This window comes from Platichthys flesus, chromosome 8 (assembly GCF_949316205.1).
Source record: "Platichthys flesus chromosome 8, fPlaFle2.1, whole genome shotgun sequence".
NCBI lineage: Eukaryota > Metazoa > Chordata > Actinopteri > Pleuronectiformes > Pleuronectidae > Platichthys > Platichthys flesus.
In genome coordinates this window covers 12561686-12583648 of record NC_084952.1, presented here as the reverse complement: position 1 = coordinate 12583648, position 21963 = coordinate 12561686, and the positions used below count along the sequence as shown (strand labels likewise).

Here is a 21963-nt window from a genome sequence, read left to right as displayed (position 1 = left end):
ACAGATTAATACAGTCACATCTATAATCAGAGTCTCGGTTTTAACCTTACCCTTATGTCTTTATAAAGAATCTCTCATACAGGGAGGTCATGTAAATTCTAAAGAGACCAGGAAATTTTGTATTATTAGAAATGACATTAGACACAAGTCTTTTTACAAGTTTAATCTAAATTGTGCAATTCAAAGAGTTTCTATACATTGTAAGTTTGTATTGATATGGTGACTTTTTGTGCAGTGCATCATTATACTTAGTGGGAGCACATGTGGAAAACACATCATCATAATTATGGGTGTACAGACATAGTCAGTGTCCTTCTCAGAAGTCATGCAGAACTTATAATTTACAAAAGTACAGTATGTACAGGGAAACACAGACATTATTGAAAGTATTTGACAACATGAAAACCAGCCAAGGGAAAGAAGTGGCAGCCATAAAATTACATTTGGACTTTATTATACATATAAACATCACCTATAACAAAACTGGTCAATTTAATGTTTCAATTTGGAAACCAAAGAGGGACGTACTGGTTCACATTTCTCTAAGTGTTATTGCAGTGAATATGATGTCAGCATGCCACTGAAAATTTGTGTGATTAAATGTTGTTCTACAATTACTTAGATCATTAACTGGAAATGTCAAACCTGGTTATAGGTATGGGACAGGTATAGAACAGTACAATAAAAATGAACAGCTGGAGATTTCCAGTAATGCACACTTGTTCAGTTGTCATTAACTACAGGTCGATTTCTAAATTATCGTGAAGAAGAAAAGTTTTATAGTCAATAATAAAAATTGCTTTTAGACACAAATAGTCATGACATCATTAAGACACCACTATACCTAAAATGGTGATGCCCTTATCGAGGCACTGGACTGAACATTTTTTTTGTTATTTATCCTAGGCTTATGATATACTTGACCATTTTACCTTGGCAAATAAGACTAAGAATATTGGCTTATTTCCTTTACCCACCTCACTATATCAAAAGGTGTGCCCCAGGGTTCAATCCTCGGACCACTACCTTCTAAGTATATCATCATTTTTCATTTTTAACATTTTAACATAATAATTGAGTCTCTCCTTTAAGGAGTAAATCCTTAGGGTTTCTCCCTTTACGAAAGAAAAGACTACATTTCTGCAATTTGTTTACGGTGATTTGCTCTTTATAAATACACCTGACCAGTACCTAAAGACATTGGGTACTGTATAACATTCTGTTTAATTCGTAGCTGGCTGAGAAAACCTCTTACACCACTCTTCTACTGCTTAGTGGCCATAACATTATTTCCACACACTTTTGCATTTGTTAGCTTTATGAAAAAATCTCTTCTTGGACTGGTTAAATCAAGATGGCCTGCACTCACAACTATCTAGAAATGTTGAGCCCCTGGGTTAGAATAGAATTAGGAAAAATAGCTTTTAAATATGCTGCTCCTTCTGAACCTGGAATTCTCTGAGCTCTTTATTATCATCAGGATTTTAATCAATTTCAAAGGACTGAAAAAAATGACTTTTTCCACATTTTACATAATTGTACCTGTTATGGCTGGAATTTTCTCCTTTATGTAGGTTTGCATTTTAATTGGATATTGGTGTTTAGGGTGTGTGATATTGGTATTTAGGGTGTGTGACAGTTGTATTTGTCTTCTTTTATTGATTGTCGGTCTTTTAACCAAGTAACTCTTTAAAAAGAGATCTCAGTTACAATGATTAAATGAGAGATATGATAAAAATCATTAAAAAGTACAAAATCAGAGAGGTTTGAGCACAGTAAGAAACAGAAGACGAAAAAAATAAAGATTGCCAGTAGTGTCTCATAGGAGAAGAGAAAACTGAAAAGGAGAGCAGATGTGATAATAATTTCAGGGAAAAAAAACGTTATGAGACTGGATAACAGCATTACATGCACATTAATGGGGCAAGAAAGGGGAGGGACAAGGAAATGCGGGTAAGTCATGTGAGGAAACAGACATCTGAGGACTAGAAATTATGGCGGGAGAGATGCAGTCGGGGGGGAGAGACAAAACGCCAGAAATGGGGAAAGAAGACAGCCCATATTGTTTGATGTGAAAGAGCTGAGGGACAGATAATTCCCTTACTAATTCAAGTGTGTTAGACAGAAGAAGACAAAGAGAGAGAGAAAGAGACAGAGAAAAGACAAGTGTCTCAATTGAAGAAGCTGATGAGCGGCTGGAGGAAGAGTCCCACAGTTCCCAGCACACACACTGTGACAAAAACCCACAGGAAGATCCTGTCGATGACCATGGCAACATACTTCCAGTCGTCCTCCACCTGGGGACGGGAAAGAAAAATTATTTAGAAGTGTGAGACCAAATATCTAAGAAAAACAATTTCATGTTAACAACATTGATCTCTCTCTACTTTTAGAGACTCCCAGCAACCTTTGTTTTTAAATTGTGAAATCTCTGATAGTAGCACAACTGAGGCGACACTATGGCCAAAAGACGTGTGGTTGTGATCAAAATGAGTCTGAAACCTACATGCGTTTGGTTATCGTTAGACTCTGCACAGCATGTGTGTGCGTATAAACGTAGTCAGGTGTGGACAATTGGATCATGGCTACACTGACCATAATGCCATTGTGCCCCTATAGAGGAGGCTATTCTTCATGCCCCCCCCCCTCCAAAAAAAAAAGATCCCAGCTTTGCTTAGAAAAGATGGGACTGAGAGAACAAACATATCAGCACCATCCAGAGCGCACAGGAGGCACAGACAAAGCCCCACATCTGCAACAAACAAGCAGCTTTACTCTCCCTTTATAGCTTTGTCTAAATGGTTTCTGCAACATTTACTGAGCTAGGTAGAAATTCACCCACTGAGATAACACACACACACGCTGGTTGTGTGTGTGTATGCATGTGCACTGTGTGTATTGTGCTGACATAATCTATTCCCAGTATTCTAAAGGTAAAGGTCCCTACAAGGTTGACAGTTTCATTATAGGGTTATGACTTGAATTAGATTCATGGTTTAAATTGGGACCAAGATTAATGCTATAAGGAAATATATATATATTTGATGGTTCTTTGGTTTTGCCTTGGCCAGAAGTTTCCAAGTCTTCTGTTGATGTCTCTCTTGATAATAACACTCAGTGCAGTAGAGGCAGAGAAATTACCTGTTTTATTTCTTACATTCTTCTTCCTTGTCATAGACTTAGCGCCTGCTTTACACACAATGCAAGTCCACTGCCAACCACTTGGTCGTCCCTGGTGCGATATGATATTTGTAACCCCGATCCAAAGAGTGAGCTACAGAGGTTTGCTAAGCTCACGCCTTTTTTAACTGCAAAACCCCTTAGGGTTTTCTTCATTTTCCATCCGGGATTATTTCGAGCCAACTGATGCTGACTCAGGCGAAGTCATTTCAAGCAATATCTCAGATTTCTCACTGCTAGCCACATTCAATCAGCTTCTTCACATAAGCAGTACTGCTCCTCCTCCTGTGGTACTAAACAGACAGTTGCCCTTTAAATTTTAACTTTCATCAACTTTTATCATTCCCAAAATGAATGTAAAACAATAATTTAGCAGAAAAAACCACAGACAATAAAACTTTATGCTAGCTGACGCACCTCTTTGGCTTTGTTGCGAGTTCTCATGTTCTCTGCGATGTACTTCACGCTCTCGATGGCCTGCTTGATCTCTGGCGACATCACGGAGAAGGCAACCACAGCGTTGACGGGTGATGAGACATTTAGGGGCCTGGGCAGCTTGGGCAGCTCTGACTCCTGGGGCCCTTGGGTTTGGGGTGGCTGGGAAGGAGGAGGAGGAGGAGGGGCCTTTGGGGGAGGGACAGGAGTTGGTACCTCCTTGCCTCTGTATGGGCATCTCCTGTTGATATCCCGGTTCATGTCGCGGTGCTCCACGCAGTTCATGGAGCCACCTGCTGAGGAGGTCCCTCCTCCAACTGTGCCACTATCCAAAGGTGGTAAGGCGACACCCCCAGTGATACCTCCAACAATTATACTTCCTGAGCCACTACCTATACTGTTTTTTCTCTTCTTTTTCCCCCCACTGCTGCCTCCTCGTCCTCCTCCTCCTGTCCCCACTGTAATGCCAGCCGGGGAGGAGCAGACCTGGTCGATAGGCCTCCTCATCAGCATCACCCTGGGCAGCACCCCGAGGAACACAGACCTCACCCACTCTGGCATCGTGTGAGTCATGGGGGTGCGGTAGTGGACGTTCAGCACAAAGACGGTGATGACAATGCTGAGCGTCACGAAAATCATGGTGAAGAGGAGGTACTCGCCGATCAGTGGGATGACCAGTGACGTGGAAGGGATGGTCTCGGTGATGACCAGCAGGAACACAGTGAGGGAGAGGAGGACTGAGATGCAGAGGGTGACCTTCTCGCCACAGTCAGACGGGAGGTAGAAGACCAGCACTGTGAGGAAGGAGATGAGGAGGCAGGGGATGATGAGGTTGATGGTGTAGAAGAGCGGCAGGCGGCGGATGTAGAAGGAGTAGGTGATGTCCGGGTAGATCTCCTCGCAGCAGTTATACTTGATGTCATGCTTGTATCCTGGTGCATCGATGATCTCCCACTCTCCGCTTTCCCAGAAATCCTTCAGATTCACCTGAAGAGAAACGGGAAAATGTTTAGGTCTTACAGTTGCATAACTGCTTATGGTCAGGATTTCTCCCCAGTGATCAGACTGACCTTTGAGCCAATGAGCACCAGATCGATCTTGGCCTTGTCGTAGGTCCAGGAGCCGAACTTCATGGAGCAGTTCTGGTAGTCAAAGGGAAAGTAGGTGATGTCCATAGGGCACGAGGATTTGAAAATAGCCGGAGGAATCCAAGTGATGGTGCCATCAAACTTCAGCAGGGCCTTGGTTTTGTCTTCCACAAGGAAATCGCCCACAGCACTGTGAGAGATGTAAAGGTCATTTCACTTAAAGGCCGTAACAACATTTAGCTGAAAATGTCAGAAGATGGTGAGCAAAAATAAATATCATTAGCATGTAAAAAGAGATATGAACCACTTCTTAATATAAAGTACCTCTGATGGATGATGTCTATTTACAGTTTATTTGCCAAAAAGATGGAAAAAGTGACACACATTCGAACTTTGCCATTTATATTTTCTCAGATAAGTTTATTTGTCAAAAAGATGGAAAAAGTGACAAACATTCGAACTTTGCCATTTATATTTTCTCAGATAATGAATTTCAGGAACAGAAAACAAATCTATTGCTGAAAAAGCTTAAAAACTGTTTATCTTTCCACCTCTTTATTTTTTACTGTGAATAGAAACTCACTTGTTGTACAAAACAATATCCGGCCTCCAGATTTTATTGGAGGGAACTCGTATGAACTCAACCCCATCGTATTCAAGAGGGGCCCATTTCAGTTTGTAGTCGTTCCACACCTGCAAGAAAAAAAAACTGTGTAAGATACTGTGTACAAATAATGTGGCAGACATCACATACATGTAGAATGAACCTGAACTCACATGTCTCAGCCACAGATTGGTTTCCATAATCTGATTCACCTCATCCTGTAAAGACAATGGACGAATTGAGTGAAACTTAGATGAATGGATGATCCATATCTGTGTTGTTTTTTTGTTTACAGACATCAGACTCTCACCACTTTGACCAGTTGAGAAATGGAGACCTCAAACTCCACTGTAACTGGATCCGATACATTTTCCACTGGCCGGATGAACTGGTTGTACCTTCGGAACAACCTGCGGAACAATCGGTCTTCTCCTTTAAATGAAAAGCAGCCTGATGAAAAAGAGAGGAGGCAGAAATGGAGAAGGAGGAAAATTAGCAAACATAATGAAATAAAGGCTCAGAGAGAAATAAAATGACGTCACTTTACATTTATCGTGTTAAATTGTGGACATTGATAAATCCAGCGAGAAAGTACAAGGAAACTGAACCTCAACATTATTAAAAGGTCACACACTCAAAACAATTTAACATCAGATTCTCTAAAACTAAATATTACAAATTATTTGTATGCCTTAATAAAGGGTCAGTTGAGTTAAAATGTGCTACTTGTTCATTGCATATTTTGTTCTATGTATCTTTCATATTGTAGCTGCAATAGAAACACCCACACACACGCAGGTTTGTACAGCTGTCCTTATAGGGACAGCCAAACCAAAACCTTATCCCTAACTATAACTGTAACTAATAAATGCCTGACCCTGACCTTAACTTAACCACAGTTTACACCTTAACTCTAACCTTAACCAAGTGCTCCGAAATTATGTTTGTCTCATTAAAATCGGGCTTTGGTCCCCATGAGGTCTAATGGTAAAGACAAGGTCAGTGTTATTGTTGAAAAAGGTCCAAAAGAGGCAACACAAATGAGTAAATATATAAAAGGCTTCAGCAGAATGACCAAAAAGCAATATTTGTAAGCTGCGCAGATAGTTTTGCTTTGACAGAAACTACCCGGGAACAAATAGACCCTAAACTTGGCTTGAGTGAGAAAATGGAAACGCAATGTTATTTGTTTAGATTTAGGTGAAATAGCCCTTTAACTGTTAAATCGATGTTGTTTCTCTGTGATGGCTGCCAGAAATCAGAGTGTTCTGAGAGGAGATACAGCTGCATGTTTACAAAATGAAGGCAACGCCTGAAAGCTTTTATCATATCTCCAAAGACAAAGTGCTCAAAGTCAAATATGAGGCGTCGCTGAGAGTGCTTGTGCACAAGTCTGTTTGCCCTTTGTGAGGCACAACTGAAGGTTATATTGTGGAAAACTGCAACTGGTAACACTGAGGCCTGACATGGCACATAGACCCAAGACTGTCCAAGCAGAAATTGTCGCCTCACCTGGGAAGGCACACAGTCATACCATCAGCACAACCTCAGAAACACTGTCAGTGGCTTCAATGGTGGCTCCAGATCCTCTTAACATGTTTCCTCTGGTCAACTAAACACCGGCCACCAACAGAGTTTATATATTTGCATGTAAATATTGACAGTCAGTCCTCCTGCATGCCCTTGGATGGTGAACTCGCTCAGACAACCAACAGCAAATGAAAAAATCCTCCTCAATCGTACAATAGCTTTCAAGTCAAGAAGTGATGCACACATTACTCAACGCGGTCCCAAACCATCAGACTTGCACTTAGCGATCCGCATGAACCATTTCAGAGCTGGAGGAGAATGTGAGTTACCAAAGGGCCAAAGGGTGCATAACCCATATCCACACAAATAGCCATGAACACTGAAAAGGTTTGTATCCTTGACAACAACTGAATAAAACATGGCCCTTTAATGGCAAACTTTACTTCTTTGCGAGTCAGTTTAACTCACTACAAACCAGAAGCATGTGAAACTGATGTATCCTGTCAACTTACTCTTCATCCTCAGGCTATCATCTCTGAATAAGTCATGTCTCATCACTGATGGAGGAACTACTGGAATGCTGTGTAGGTTACATATCTTTCATGCAAACATTAGTGGTAAAGCAACTGATCAATATATGAACTGAAAATCCATTCATCCACAATCCATTACATTCAACCCTTGGCGGCTGCGGTGGGAGCTCCAGCCATACTGAGCTTATCTAGTATGGCTTGAGCGCAAGAACACAGATAAGTGGGCAGGAGTTGTTTTCTATAGAGATGTAGGGACTTTAAAATGAGAATATATGTGGTCATTCATTTGGGACTGTCTGTAATGAAAGTGTACATATATATTTGTTATAACCTTTGTCCATATGGTCATACTGCAGTTTTTCTATTTATTGCTGTTGGGAGTAGACTCAGGTGGATATCACAGTATCACAGTCTGTCCAATTTCTCATATTGGGAGACGTACCAAGGCTGAGGAAATAGCAATTGAATTGTATCCCTTGTTGATTTATTTTGGGAACTATCTAAATCATAAGCATGTCCAATGTTATAACCAATGTTACAGCCAAACAATAATTATCACATTTAACACTGTGAAATCAGATTTTAAACCAATTTAAATTTTTAATTTCAGAAGACAGGGCCAGACTAATTTTACCGAGCTAAAAATACTCTTCTCAGTTTTTATATAATCACAACATCTGGTGCAACAACAAACACACACTGCAATGTTTCATTATCCGTAAATGTCATAATGAAAACAGGATGCTGCAGCTACATTTAAAGTATGCAAGGACTTAAATTATTCTCATTTATTACACTTACTCCCCTAAACTCAGAGTTAGTCTCACTTAATATCAGGTTCAGATGGAGCACACAATGCACGGTGCTGATCAGTGGAAGCAGAAGCCATTTAAGTCCAATGAGATATAATCAGGTTGCAAAGATTTATTTTTCCTATGATTATTACTGTTGCTCCAAACTATAGAACCAACAGTGAACAGCAAATGTGCGTCTTACTGATTAGCCCTCTGTGTTAATTCTCCTTTATGGGTCCTGATTTAGAAAATCCTTGATCCGCCACTAAATATCGGGAGAAATTTTATAATCTGTCTCACTTTAACAAGACAAAACTAGAAACAAGAAGTTCCATGATGAAAAATAAAACCCATCACATCTAGCTCCAGTACTCTATATGGCTAAAAAGTTGCATTATACTATTGTGGTTTCTAAACTCTTCAGAAGTTTTCTGAGGTCATTGGCAGAGGCGAGCCGAGTCTTACAGCTTAATGAAAAGGCCTCTCTCCAGAGACACTTGGGTAATTTCAGCTCTTGGTACCTGCCGTAAAACTGCCCGCTGCTCCCTGAGTCGCTGCTCTGCCAGAACCTTGTTTGAGTCTCTAATTGGGCGAGGGGAAACCAGGGCAATTAAAACGAGTCAATTAATTGGACCTTTTGTTCAGTGTAACAAAAAAAAAGTATTTTCTATCTTCGACTGTTGGCACAGTCACTCCCTTGATTCTCTCCTTTATTCTGTCACTGTAGATCTTAACTAGACTTAATTTAAAGCAAGTTAATTATGACCTTTGCTCTTTCAACTCAATTGACACTGCATGTGAATTTTCATTGTGTCTCTCTCCCTGGTATTTAAAGTAAGGATTTAATTTTTTGTGTCACAGAGTGCATTTATGAGGGAGCATGTGGAAAAAACAGGCAGCGATTAAACAATAATGATTAAGAATGATTTGTGGAGATCAATCTTCCATTAAGAAAATATATACACAGCAAATACCCGCTTCTGAGTTAAAAATCCAGAGCACATGTAATTCCACATGATCCAGTTGTGGAGTTAAAACATAATCGGTTCATAAAGGTTCAAACTCAAGCTCATGTCTGAGCCTACAGTCATGGTAGCTTTGATCTAAATGCTCACATCAGCATGCTAACATGCTTTCAAATGACATTACTAATATGTGGATGCTCAGCTGGTATATGGTCACCATCTTGTGTCAAACCATTCAAAATGTAATTAAATAAAACTTTATTTCTATAACATTTATCTAAACAAGGTTATAAAGGAACAGGATTTGGAATGAAATTAGTTATAAATCAGGCATTAAACAGGTAAAGCGCTGATAAGTCTAATCTACTCAAGCCAGCACGATTAAAGCCTCGGGCCCTGATAGCAAAAATTTGGTCCTCCTTCGTTATCAGCCTTAGTTACCAGGCCCTCTGTAAGAAGGGTCAGAGCAGACTGTATCTGCTCAGGAGACTGAGGTTTTTTGGAGTGCATGGGGAGCTCCTGAAGACTTCTTATGACTCTGTGGTCACATCTGCCATCTTCTTTGGAATAGTTTGCTGGGGCAGAAGCATTTCAACTGCTGACAGGAAGAGACTGACTTATTAGGAGGGCCAGCTCGGTCCTGAGGTACTCGCTTGACCCACCGGAGGAAGTGGGACAGAGGAGGTTGATGGTGAATCTGTCTTCTCTCATGGACAACCAGTCCCACCCCCTGCAGGACACCATCACAGCCCTGGGTGGCTCCTTCAGCAAAAGACTGATCCACCCACCACCACTATGGAATGTCTCTTCTCAACTGTTGACTATACTATACTCATTTGTAAAAAGGAGGAGTGATTTGGACACCACTACTTCCATACCTGGCGGAGTCACAACTCTAGAGTCCAGATAAAACACACAGAAATAATCAACAAATGGTGTCTTGTCTTTTAACAGCTTCTCCAGCTCAAGCTTTATAAAGTTCTTAACCATTGTACACAAAACTGTTGTTGCAGTTTGTCTTTGAGAACACAAACTCCTGTGAAATCAGCTTGACAGTCGTGTTGCATCAAAGCAGACATGCGCTCTTTCATGATGCGCTAACAAAGTGACAACCCTCTGTTATGAAGCGGGCGAAGTCAAGCCAAGCAGTCATGCGATTCACCCTCAAATAGCCACATTGATTAAGCATTAGCAAGCCAAACAGCGGGCCTATCTCTCGGTGGCTACAGGAGCCTAAAGCTGCAGAAAGACCCACGGCCTGTGAGAAGCTCTTTGATCAGGCATGTGCTTAACAGGATGAGCCTGGGAGCGAGTGGTGGACACTCCGAAGGAACTAATTACGTTCCAATAATACACTGCAGACATTGAGTGTGGGTGCATGCGGAAGAGATACAAAGAGAGAGTGGTGAGAATAGATAGGAGGAGAGAAGTGGAGAGGGGAGAACAAGCAGAGAAGTGCTCGATGGTGTGTCTCTGCTCTCCAGGGTTTTTGATGGCCTGACCGTGACATGCTGAGTGACGCACGAGAGGATCCACGGTGATTACTGCATGTGCTGCGACTCTCCCATGAAGCATACCGTGCACGTATTAACGATGTTTTCAAGTAAGAGGGTTTACCTACATACAGTCCGTACGCCTGCGTGAACGCACACGTTCCTATTTATGTATGTCCTTTCACCTCTGATTTGACTCACTCTGAACAGCATATGATTTTTTCAGTGAAGCATGAAATTCAATAGTTCTTTGCCTCCGTGCTTTCATCTGAAAGCATGTCCTATAGTTTAGAGGTCAGATTCTTAGCATATGTTGTGAGATATTTTAATTGAACTCCCATACTTGTAAATAAAAAGGAGGACATTTTCCTGATTGTACGAACGAGCTAATGATGCAACTCTATGTTCAAGTTGCCCATTGAAATCTTGAAGGCCTTCAACAGACTTCACAATAAAACAACAATGTCATAATATATCTGTGGACATCAGGGCATCACTCTATAGATGAGCATGGTCGATAGGACGCTGGAGCACTTTTGTGGTGTTTTCAATGCCAACGTTAACTTTCCACTATTCCTTACATTCATTCAGTAACAGCGAGTTCCTGACTCATCATATCAGAGTCTGGGCTTGTGTAAAAATTATTCAAATGAGTTGCGTGAAGTGAATATACTGAATTTAATTTGAATATATGCGAGCCCAATTATCAAGTCAGTCCAACCCAGTGATTTAATTCAAGCAGCTGGATGGAGCAATGAATGATCTTGGTTATTTCTATTGACTGAGTCACAGCAAGAATTTATGAATCTTTAAAATCGGACACAGAGCCCATCTCAAAAGAACAACAAAATATGTTGTTGTCCTGCATAAAACTCCCCCTACGTTAGCTCTTATTAGCCCTGTTTATGAAATGAACAAAAAAGGAATAATCTTCATCATGGCTATATGGCCACATAACAATATATAAGATCCTTCTTTTAAAAAGTAAAAAAACTATCAAGACAATTTTTACATTAGGGCTAAATCAGGATGGCTGCATAAGTGCAGCATGCAGTGATTTGTACCAACCAATACTGACCAAAGGAGTGAACTACCTGACGAAGGTCATGAGTGGCCAAGGCTCACCGATGCATGTGGGCACCGGATGGTCAAGGTTGAGTGCTCTGTCAAATCCCACAGAAGAGCTACTGCAGCACAAATTGCAGAAAACTTTAATGCTATGATGGAAAGATGTCAGACCACACTGACTAGCAGGTTGCATCTGAGGCTGCGCAGCACCACACTGGAATGGACTGGAGTGACTCTTGCACACTACCCAAAGCACGTGCAATGAGCCTCTGCGAATCAGTCCTGGATCATGGAGTAATGTAAGAAAGTGTTGGTCCGATGAATCATTGTTCCTTTTAAATCATGTAGATAGCCAGGGGACATGTAAGTGGTTGACCTGGGGACGAGTTGCAGGAGGCACGATGCATGGGAAGTTAAGCCAACAGAGGCAGTGTGCCGCTCTGCAGGAATATGCTCTGTGTAGTGGGAAGCAAAATGGGAGAAAAATCCCTGTCCTCCAGTTGAGGGGTCTTGCTCAGCCCCATCTCTAGCTTTCTATTTCTCACCATCTCTGCCTTCATGCTAAAGTGTGACTTAGTTCTTTTCATCCACTGAAGACCGGGATGTCTCAGAGGAATCAGGGAGCAGAGCTGTCTGTGGGAAAATATCTGTCAAAAAGAGAGAGAAAGAGTGTGGTGGTGGCGGTTGAAAAAGGGGGGGATGATGGTTTAATCCAATCCATAGGGGGCTGAAAAGGGGCCTCTGCCCGTGGTGGTCACACACATGTGCACTAGGGAAAGAGGGGGGCTGTTGGGTTACAATAATCACACGACAATCGTGTTAAGAGGATCCTCAAGCCACCACACAGCCCCTAAGCCACATACACACACAGTAGCACACACACACACACACACACACACACACACACACACACACACACACACAAACACACACTAATTGCCTGTCAGACTTTAATGCAACTATATGGCTTCTGGGAGAGTAACCGGAGAGCTGTTCTGCAGTTCTGAGCTCAGATGAGCATTTAAGTCTGGCAGAGAAGCAAATTTGCGTGATGGTGGAAGCAGACAACCCTATACGTGCAGTCTTAAAGGTTGCAAGGGCTTATTAAAATCCATTTCAAATGCTGAAGGGAAAAAAAGAAAATAAAGATTGGATATTTTGCCTTTGTAAGCCAAACCAAAACTTCCATTGACTCAGAACATTCAGTTGTGATGAATTACTTTTCTTCAAATTAGTATGTTTATTGTCATCTGTGGCAATGGTTCTAGTAGTATACACTTTCTGCTTTTCTGGTTGTAACAATTTATCCTCTTTGCACTTTAAACACACAGCTGCAGCCTATTTAAATGCAAGATTCAGGGCCTGGAACATAAGGCGGATCACATCAGATCAGGCATGATGCTGCGAGTAAATGACTCATGCATTTTGTCTCCTTCTAATATCATATTTGAAGGAACCTATCATCTCCCCCACAGGCTGTGACTTAATTTTGAGAATCATAACTCCAAGTGACGCCCCCCCTCACTCCCTGTACCTCCAAGCTTCTCCAAACAGATTCTATTTTTGACTAAAATAACCAAATCCTTAAGGACTGTCGGATCAGCAATTCCTCCGTTATGGGGACAAATCACTCGATCCTGGATGGCAGGAGACAATACCTTCTGTAGCCCACTAATCGGACCCCCACTGGGAGTGCGTGTGTGACAATGTGTGTGTTCTCTGGCATATATCTGCATACACAGCCCCGTGCTCAGAATCAGAAAAAAAAGCCCACACAGCCAGTGAGGGATTGGGGAAAGGAGGAAGGAGAGGTGGAGGACAGAGTGGGGGAATAAGGACTGTGAGAATAGAAATCCTTTCATTTGAACCACCTCTAACTAGAAAAGAGACAACAGATATACTCTGACTTGAAGAAAATCCTTGAGCCTACCGGCCCTGCCGTCCATTCACAGCACTGTTTTCTTGTTTCTTTTGAAATTTCCCCTGTTCAAGGGCAAAGTGACTAAGCCGTCAGCTGCGTCTCAGAAGAGAGTGAAACAGACGAGTGAGGGAGTCTGCGTCAGGTCCCAGCATGTGTGAAGCCAATGTCCCTCACATGGTGACTGGAGCGTGACGATACCGAGACACTTAGTGCCGCTCCGACAGGACAGACTACGAGTACCACATCTGGGACGAGCTCACTGTTGCACTAAGGAGGTCACAACATTTTCACAAAGCAGAGCAGAGATTCGGACTGCGGACAGAATCATCACACCTCCTGCAGCCTCTGCTCAAAGCACACTGTATACTGATAGGTCCCAGGACGAGTTTCGCAAAATGTCCAAAAAGTTGGGTCCAAGAATGAAGAATGCTGTTGTGTGTAACACTCAGACAAGGGGAGAGGCCTGCATTTGGGAGGCAAGACATTTCTTTGTATACAGCACATTAATACCTCTGTCGACCGAAAGAGATATTTGTATCCTTCCGATTTTTTTTATTATGGCTCCATCAAATGCTAGAATCTTAATTGCTGTAAATTTCCGGACATTTCCCTGCTGTGTTGTCACGTGGGCTCACTCAACAGGAAATGTTTGGGAAAAGGTGCAGAGCAACTGACTCTGAAATTTGCATTTTCACATTGAGTGCCTCTGAAAAATTCAGGAAAATGCCATTACTGGCACTATCACCAATCTCTGCACCTTAAAACCGCACGTAACTCTTTAACTGTATATATTGTTGTTTTTTTATATTGTTATATTGTTCGCTATTGTTGTTTTTAATTTTTTGTTTTGTAAAGTGCACCAACCACACCAAGGCAATTTCCTGTATGTGCAAATATACATGGCAATAAAAAGAATTCTGATTCTGATTCTGAGACTATGCATGACTGAAAGCAGAATGGTGTTCGACATGACCACCGATGCCATGTGTGGCTCAACAGATAGAGACGCCTTTTATACCACACTGAAAAGTACACATTCAGTCAAGATTGAGTTAAGATTTGAATCTGACATCTGTGCCATTGAAAATCATAGAGACTTTGAAAACAGCTTCTTAATATTGCAGAGAAACAGCCAAGAAGCCGAAGCAAGAGCTAGCTACATAGAGTGAAGGCTACCTGGTAAAAGAATAGTCTGAGCTTCTGTAGTCTGTATATCTGTACTTCCTTGGCCATTCAGTATGCTGTTTGTTATAGAAATTATCGCTAATCAAATTAATCTGTGGATGATGAAAACCCACGCTAAAGCCAACTAGCTTTGCGGAGGTTACGCTAACTTAACTGTTAATTGAATTATTCAAATGGTTTTACAGATATTTTATTAGTATTAACAGTAGAATAACAAGCAGAGACATTAGACGATCTGAAATTGTTATTTGAGAGAAACTGTTTTTCAGCCAGACAATGCATGGAATGACAATATTATATCTGCCTGAAAACTTTGCCTCAGTGGTGACTGATCTCTGCACTTTAAGGAAAAAGTTAACATCAAAGTACGACCCACAGTTTTTGACTGGCAGGTGTCAAAGTGCAAAAACATTTACTACTTTAAAGCAAGTTGCTTTTTTATCCTACAGAGTCAGATGTGTGTGGCTGGTTGCTTCCATCAGTAAACACACTCTGCCATGAGGCCTCCCTCTCTGTGGATGTGACTGAGATGAAACTCAGCATTAAAATAACCGTTAACTTTCATGTAAACACAGCATAAAAGTTTTTCTTTAGCATTTATCTGTTTCTTCTGATGTGGGTCCCCCAGGAGCCAGAACCCACTTCAAAAACAGTTTGAAAGCAAACTTGGGCCTTACATGAACTTGAGACATCAGAAAATAAAAAAATAAGCTGTGAAAACACATAAGGAAATGGATCGCACTCACAGAGAAATTGTGCTTTACCTCATAGTGCCAACTTAAACGTGTGTTTCCATGTTAAAGACCACTGGCAACCATCTGCCCTTGAGCAACACAGCCTACAGCTACAGGACCACGTACAAACCATGACCTCTGACCTTTGTGGGCGAATGGAGCCCACATGTGGAAGACTCAGGTATGAAATCGACGTTGACAGTCATTGAGCTCCTGCTGGAGAATTGTATGTCATCCATGTGTTGGCTCGTTTTGCACATGCATGGCTGCCTCGAGGTCGCTCCGGGGCTGGAGTTGTTGGCTAATGTGACGTGTCATGATCTCAGACCACCCATCTCCTGAGAAAACTAAACCCCTCGTGCATGTTACAATATCTTTGTTGAATTATGCATCCAGATCTGATTATAGGGGCCCTCGACACATATACTTAACACAACAGTTACTTAACAGAAATATGTTAAATTATGTGTGTGTTTACAAATTTGTGTTCATCATGGGTACCACAGCCCATTTCTTTTATTTCTGAGGGGTCATGTTTTGGTTAGGCTTTACACAATGAATGGAAGTGAAACAGTGTCCTTACAATGATTGCTTTGCAATATTTTGCCTGTGTTTAAGTGTGCATGCCTATCTGTAGTAATGAGGGCTAACTTTGGTTTAATACCATCATTTGGAGAACCTTGTGAGGACACACAAATCCAATATGCTGTTTGAGGGTTGGGACTTGGTTTTAGGGTTAGTGATAGAATTGGGTATCAATGACTGTCCTCAGAACTATAGAGAGACGTGCATGTGTGTGTGTGTGTGTGTGTGTGTGTGTGTGTGTGTGTGTGCTCTCGTCTTGCTGGGAGTTGCGCGCTTCTTGACGCAGAATGAATTATCACATCTAATTTTCACAAACTGCCATGGCTCATTCTTTATCAACAAGACGCAATAGGATCAGTATTTTGTTCAACTTGAGGAAAAGTTGAGGTTCCTTCGCCCCCAAAATGAAAATATCCCAACTACAGTTACATTTTCACGACTGTTTTTATCGCGCGGTTCTCTCGGGGTTGTGGCTGAAGTCAGTTCGTTTGCACGGATCTTATCTCAGAAGCGCACAGGGAAGTTTAGCAGAGGTGGTGAAACTGGTTTGGTCTCTCAGGACTAAACCAGGAGACGGTAGGCTGTATAGAAAGTAACCAGTGTAACGGTACTTCATCATGCATGGTGCGCGGGGTCTTACCTTGCGCCGCGAGGAGCACCAGCAGGAGCACGCTTGTTACTTTCCCGGGGAAATTCATCGATTCATCGGAGCTTGACGACGCCTCCCGTGGATGAAAATGTGAAGCCGATGAGGGAAGTGTTGTCGATGACCTGCTGCGGGCGTCAGCGAGGTTACAGCATTTTGCTTTGCGCTCAGGAGCTGGAGAGGTTGGACTCGCGTTCCGCTCTCCCGACATACACAACTTCTGCACGTCCCTCCCCTCCCCTCCACCCCTCCCTCCCTCCCTCCATCCGTCTTTCAGTCCCCACGTCCCGCACTCCCTCCCACTCACCCACTGGCCAAACTTAGCGACCTTTCTCACCGTGACTCACAGGTGATAAGTTATGAAATTCTATCACCTACCTACCTACCTACCTACCTACCTACCTACCTACCTACCTATCTATCTATCTATCTATCTATCTATCTATCTATCTATCTATCTAGCTATCTAGCTATCTATCTACCTACCTATCTATATATCTATCTAACTATTTAAGTAACTATCTATCTATGCATCTACATATATACAATTTCTCTTTAATCTACTCAATACAGCTCTAGAGAAAACCCCTCCCTCCCTCCCTCCATCCGTCCGTCAGTCCCCACGTCCCGCACTCCCTCCCACTCACCCACTGGCCAAACTTAGCGACCTTACTCACCGTGACTCACAGGTGATAAGTTTGTAGTAATGAAATTCTATCACCTACCTACCTACCTACCTATCTATATATCTATCTATCTATTTAAGTAACTATCTATCTATGCATCTACATATCTACAATTTCTCTCTAACACACACACATCACATATTTTCAGTACTGAGCTGTAAATGACCTATTTAGTCACTTAATTGATTTGTAAGCATAACAATGCTCAGGCAGCTTAGAGCATTAGCTGCTCTATAATAGAGCCTCGAAGGCTGCACACTCTGCCCAATTCAAATAATGGAAAGCTATTAAAGCTAAGAAGAATCTGGAATCATTCTGGAGAATAATGCACGTCAGGAAACATTTACTATATCCCCTTAAAACAAAAATGCTAATGTGGTGTTTCAACATCATACTGCAGAAAGAGGCAACAGACTTAATTTACTTTATTACTATTTTGAGCTTCATCACTTTTAAAAGTCTTTCAACTCTTGGGACATATCAGAAATCCGCATCCAAAGTATCTTCTTCTTGTTTCCTGAAATTCCAGAATTCATCTTTTGTAAAAGTCATTCAGACATTTTAATGTTTTATGTCAGACTCGTGGGTCGATTATAGACATCAAAATAAAAAATAAAAAAATAGACAAAACATGGATAACAAAATACAGAATAAAACTACCACACTTCACAGGGATTAACAGCATATATTAATGTTTCCTCCAGTGTCTCTTAACAAGGTGATTCGGTTATTTGCTGTTCTCTCAGTCAGTCACACTGTTATTTTACAATCCAATATGTAAGAGGATGGACCGAAATAACGTTTGATTTGTCCCTGAATATTTCATGATTCTACGTGCGTGCATATATGGAACATATGAACCTGCATGAATGCACGTGTGCACTAACAGAATAAGATGTTTTTGTAGCTGCAGTATTCACCCCCTCCTAATCTACCCTCCTGGCACAGAAACCTGTAGACAGAGTTCAGACACTTGCATCCATACACAAATATCTGTGTAGGAGTGCTGCTGACGTACATGCACACCAGTGGAAAGCAAGACAGATTTAACTTTTTATTTAATTTACCAGCATACAAAGACACACCACTGCTGCCTCTAAAATTTGGGGCAAGACCCATTGTAACAGAGCAAACCGTTTGGCATGTGAGCAGCTGATAGGTCCAGAGCCAAGAGGATGAAGACGACCTGAGCTGCTCAGGCCTCACTTTTAAGCTCAATTTGTTTTGTTGCTACAGTGAAGTCAACCGAGGTTGTTAATGTTCAGACTCTGATTGGGCGAAGCAGCAGATAATAAGTGCTGCATATGGTCAGGCATGAGCCCCTGAAAGAACAACAGAGAGGATGGAAGTGAGGTACATGGTGAGCACGGAGAGAGAGATGCAGCTAATAGAGAAGAGGAGAGAAAGTTTTGGCTTCCTGATGCGTCTCAGTGTGACAGAACCATCGACTCTATTTGCAAGAAGGTATTTTTTTTTCCGCCCACCAGTCTTTTTTTTTTTCTCCCTCTCTCCCTCCAGAGTGTCCTCTGTCTGTTTTCCTGTTGCAGCTTTTTCCTCCATCCTTATTTGTTCTTTCCAACACCTCAATCATAATAAGCACAATTCCCTAAGGGCACAGGGAGAAATACTGCCTGCAAGATAGAGATGGACATTTAAATCAGCCTTCTTGACATTTAACACCAAAAAACTAACATTAGGATGTATTTCCCTCAGCGCTGAGCTTTACAGCTGAAAGGTCAACCTGTGACCTTTGTCATTCATTACATAGGTTTACCTTTAAATGCATAAGGTTGTAACTTACAGGGTAGGGTGTCCAAGGTGTGTGTTTGAGTGAAAACATTATTTAAAAATTAAATTTTGTGATTTTGCTTTTGGGAGACGTTTAGTCTCAGAAATATACAAGAATGTGCAAAAATATTAAAATGGCTTTAAAGTTGCTTTTCTCTTCATCTGTGATTAACTTCAGGAAGAAAAGGGGCTTTTATGAGATTCAAAAACCTAAAGGAAAACAGTTTCCCATAATAATGTGTACACTCAAAAGATAGAGTATGAGTAAACATTTCAGACACGGTCAATGAATCATGAAAATTCTATTTTTGGAAGAAAGACATTCCTCTGGAAAACAGGATTAAGTTCTCCTTGTAAATATTTAACAAATCCTTCAATTGCCTGTTTCATTAATTAAAAGATAAAAGTGTAAATTATCCATTTGATGGGGTTTATATATCCTATTATGGACATGAACACTACTAAATTTAAATATATCTAAAACGTCTGTGTTAAAAAGGGAAAAAAGACAAATCTCACAGGGAGAGAGTCTTTTCAACTGGTGTTACAATCAATGGGAGGGTGTTGTGGCACCAGCTCCAGCCAAAAGGTGACAGGGTGACATACTCTCTTACCCTCCTACTGCATACACCACCTTTTTTCCTTTTTTGAATTCTCTGCTGCCTCTGTCTCTTTTCTGTCTAGTGTCCTGTCTCTTCCCCCTGTCCGATCCCACGGTCAGATGCACTGATAAACAGCAGCAGGCATCTGGTCAGACAGCCCGGACAAAGCAGAAGGACCTCGCGGGCCCAATGGAGACAGCGAAGCAAACAGAAAAGGGCAAGTGTGGTTGGCGCAGCGTTTGTCAGACGGGACTGTCCCCGCTCATCCTCATCAACCTTGTATTCCACTTCTCTCTGGTATTATCTCCACCTTTCTCTGTCATTGTCATGTTTGTATGCTTGTCTCTCCGGATCATATACTTCTCATGACCTTACTGTCCATTTTTCATGTATTTTGTCCTATTTTCTATTTCCTTCTTTTCTTTTCTTCTTTTCTTTCCTCTTTTATCTCTTTCCTGCTGACATGTAACAGACCTGACTTGTCAATAAGTCACACGCAATTGCTGCACTGTATTATTGCTAGAACAGAGCTCCTACTGACGAGCACAAGTGGGTTTAGTCTTTCCAAATCTAATCTAGTTCCTGTCACTGTTCGTGCTTGGTCACAAATACTTGTCACTCACACTGCTGAGGTGTCTGCCTGTAATCAACCTGTGGTCTGACGCTGCAGCGTATCTGATTCTCAATCTGTATTATTCAACAGGTTCGTGCCTGCAGCAGATTTAGAATCACCTGAACCCTTTCCTTTACCCTGTTTTAGTAGATGAATCTACTCTGTATATCAACATTATGTAGACAGTATTTTAAAATACCCGATATGATATCAGCAACAACTCTGCAGCGTTTAGTTTTCGGTTACTACTGTACAAACTTTACTTGTCCACCTTGTTTCCACCTGCAGCAGTTCACAGGGATGAAGCTCTGTTCACTTCGCATCTCACCCAATAACGTCTATAGAAATAATATTTACAACACCCTGCTTCTCACCCAATGTCAGCTGGGATGGGATTTTGTTTAAGCCCCCTAAACTCTGTTTGATTTGGGTAAACGTTATTATTTTTGAATAATTGACTGGCCCTTTATTACTGAAATGCAATCTCAAATTTCATAACTGAGAGAACGTGTGCTGCTGTAAGTCTCTATCCTTCCTTCCTTACCCTTTAACCCCGTCTTAAGAGTTGAGCCTCCATCCCATGAGTCCCTCTCTTCCTTCTGCTCCATCTAATCCCACCAGTCCACTGTCAGCACCCTCCGCCAACCCCCTTTAAAAGCTCTCAGGGTCCCCTCTCCTCCCACGGTCAGTCACGCTACACTCTGTGACCCCGCTCCACCCTGTGGCATTCACATCCGCAAAACCCCTCCACCCCTGCTCTCATCCGTCTCTCCTCTTCCTCTGTGCACACCCATTAACGCCACAGAGAATTTACTTCCCACTCTCCATCCTTCCACTGTTTGCAGTCTGCTCGGTCTAGCCGAGGCCTGCTGCAGCCACCAGCTAGTAATTAAAGTCCACTCATTTTTTGAATCGGTTATCTGATTAAAGCCGTCAGCTGTTAATTAAACTGTCATCTCTCTCTCCGCTGTTCTTCCCACGAAACCTCCCTCCCTTCCTCTCTGTATATTCTCCCTCTAACACTCTCACACACACACAGATTGAGACATCATATATAACATACTGTGGCAATGTGCAGCTTTATCTTTTTTTATTCTATCACTGTTTGTCTTGTTGTCTGAATTCAACGAAGACTCATGACGCCAGCAGCCGAGGAGCCACATGAAGCTCAGTCATTATCTGCTCCTCCCATGTTCGTCCTATATAAGGAAAATCTGACTGATTGTCTTTGCAGCTTGTTGCTATGACAGCTTGTCGTGCAGCGCAGTTACACTCGTGAACACTTCAATAAAAGATGTTACTTTCCTGGTTGGTAGAGAAAGTGTCAAACTGGTGTATTTTATATTAGTTTCATTCAGTCTCATTCTGACTCTTCTTGCAAGATTTGTTTTACAACTTTGTGTCGCTGTTTAAAAAAACAAAATCAAATGTGGGTTTTCTTCCTTGTTCTGTAAATCATACATGTTCTAACGTTTCATTTTTAAATTCAACACACTCTGCGTAAATATGCAAA

General features: G+C 41.7%; 1 protein-coding gene across 1 annotated transcript; it reads right to left on the bottom strand.

The window, feature by feature from the left end:
• Nucleotides 1-148: 148 nt before the first annotated feature.
• LOC133959402 (neuronal acetylcholine receptor subunit alpha-3-like) lies at nt 149-5522 on the bottom strand. Its single transcript, XM_062394577.1, has 5 exons — nt 5481-5522; nt 5287-5396; nt 4686-4893; nt 3598-4602; nt 149-2297 (listed from the first exon to the last, which is right to left on the bottom strand). Exons 1-5 carry the CDS (start codon nt 5505-5507, stop codon nt 2172-2174), a joined length of 1476 nt encoding a protein of 491 aa, XP_062250561.1. The 5' UTR covers nt 5508-5522; the 3' UTR covers nt 149-2171.
• Between the last annotated feature and the right edge of the window lie 16441 nt (nt 5523-21963).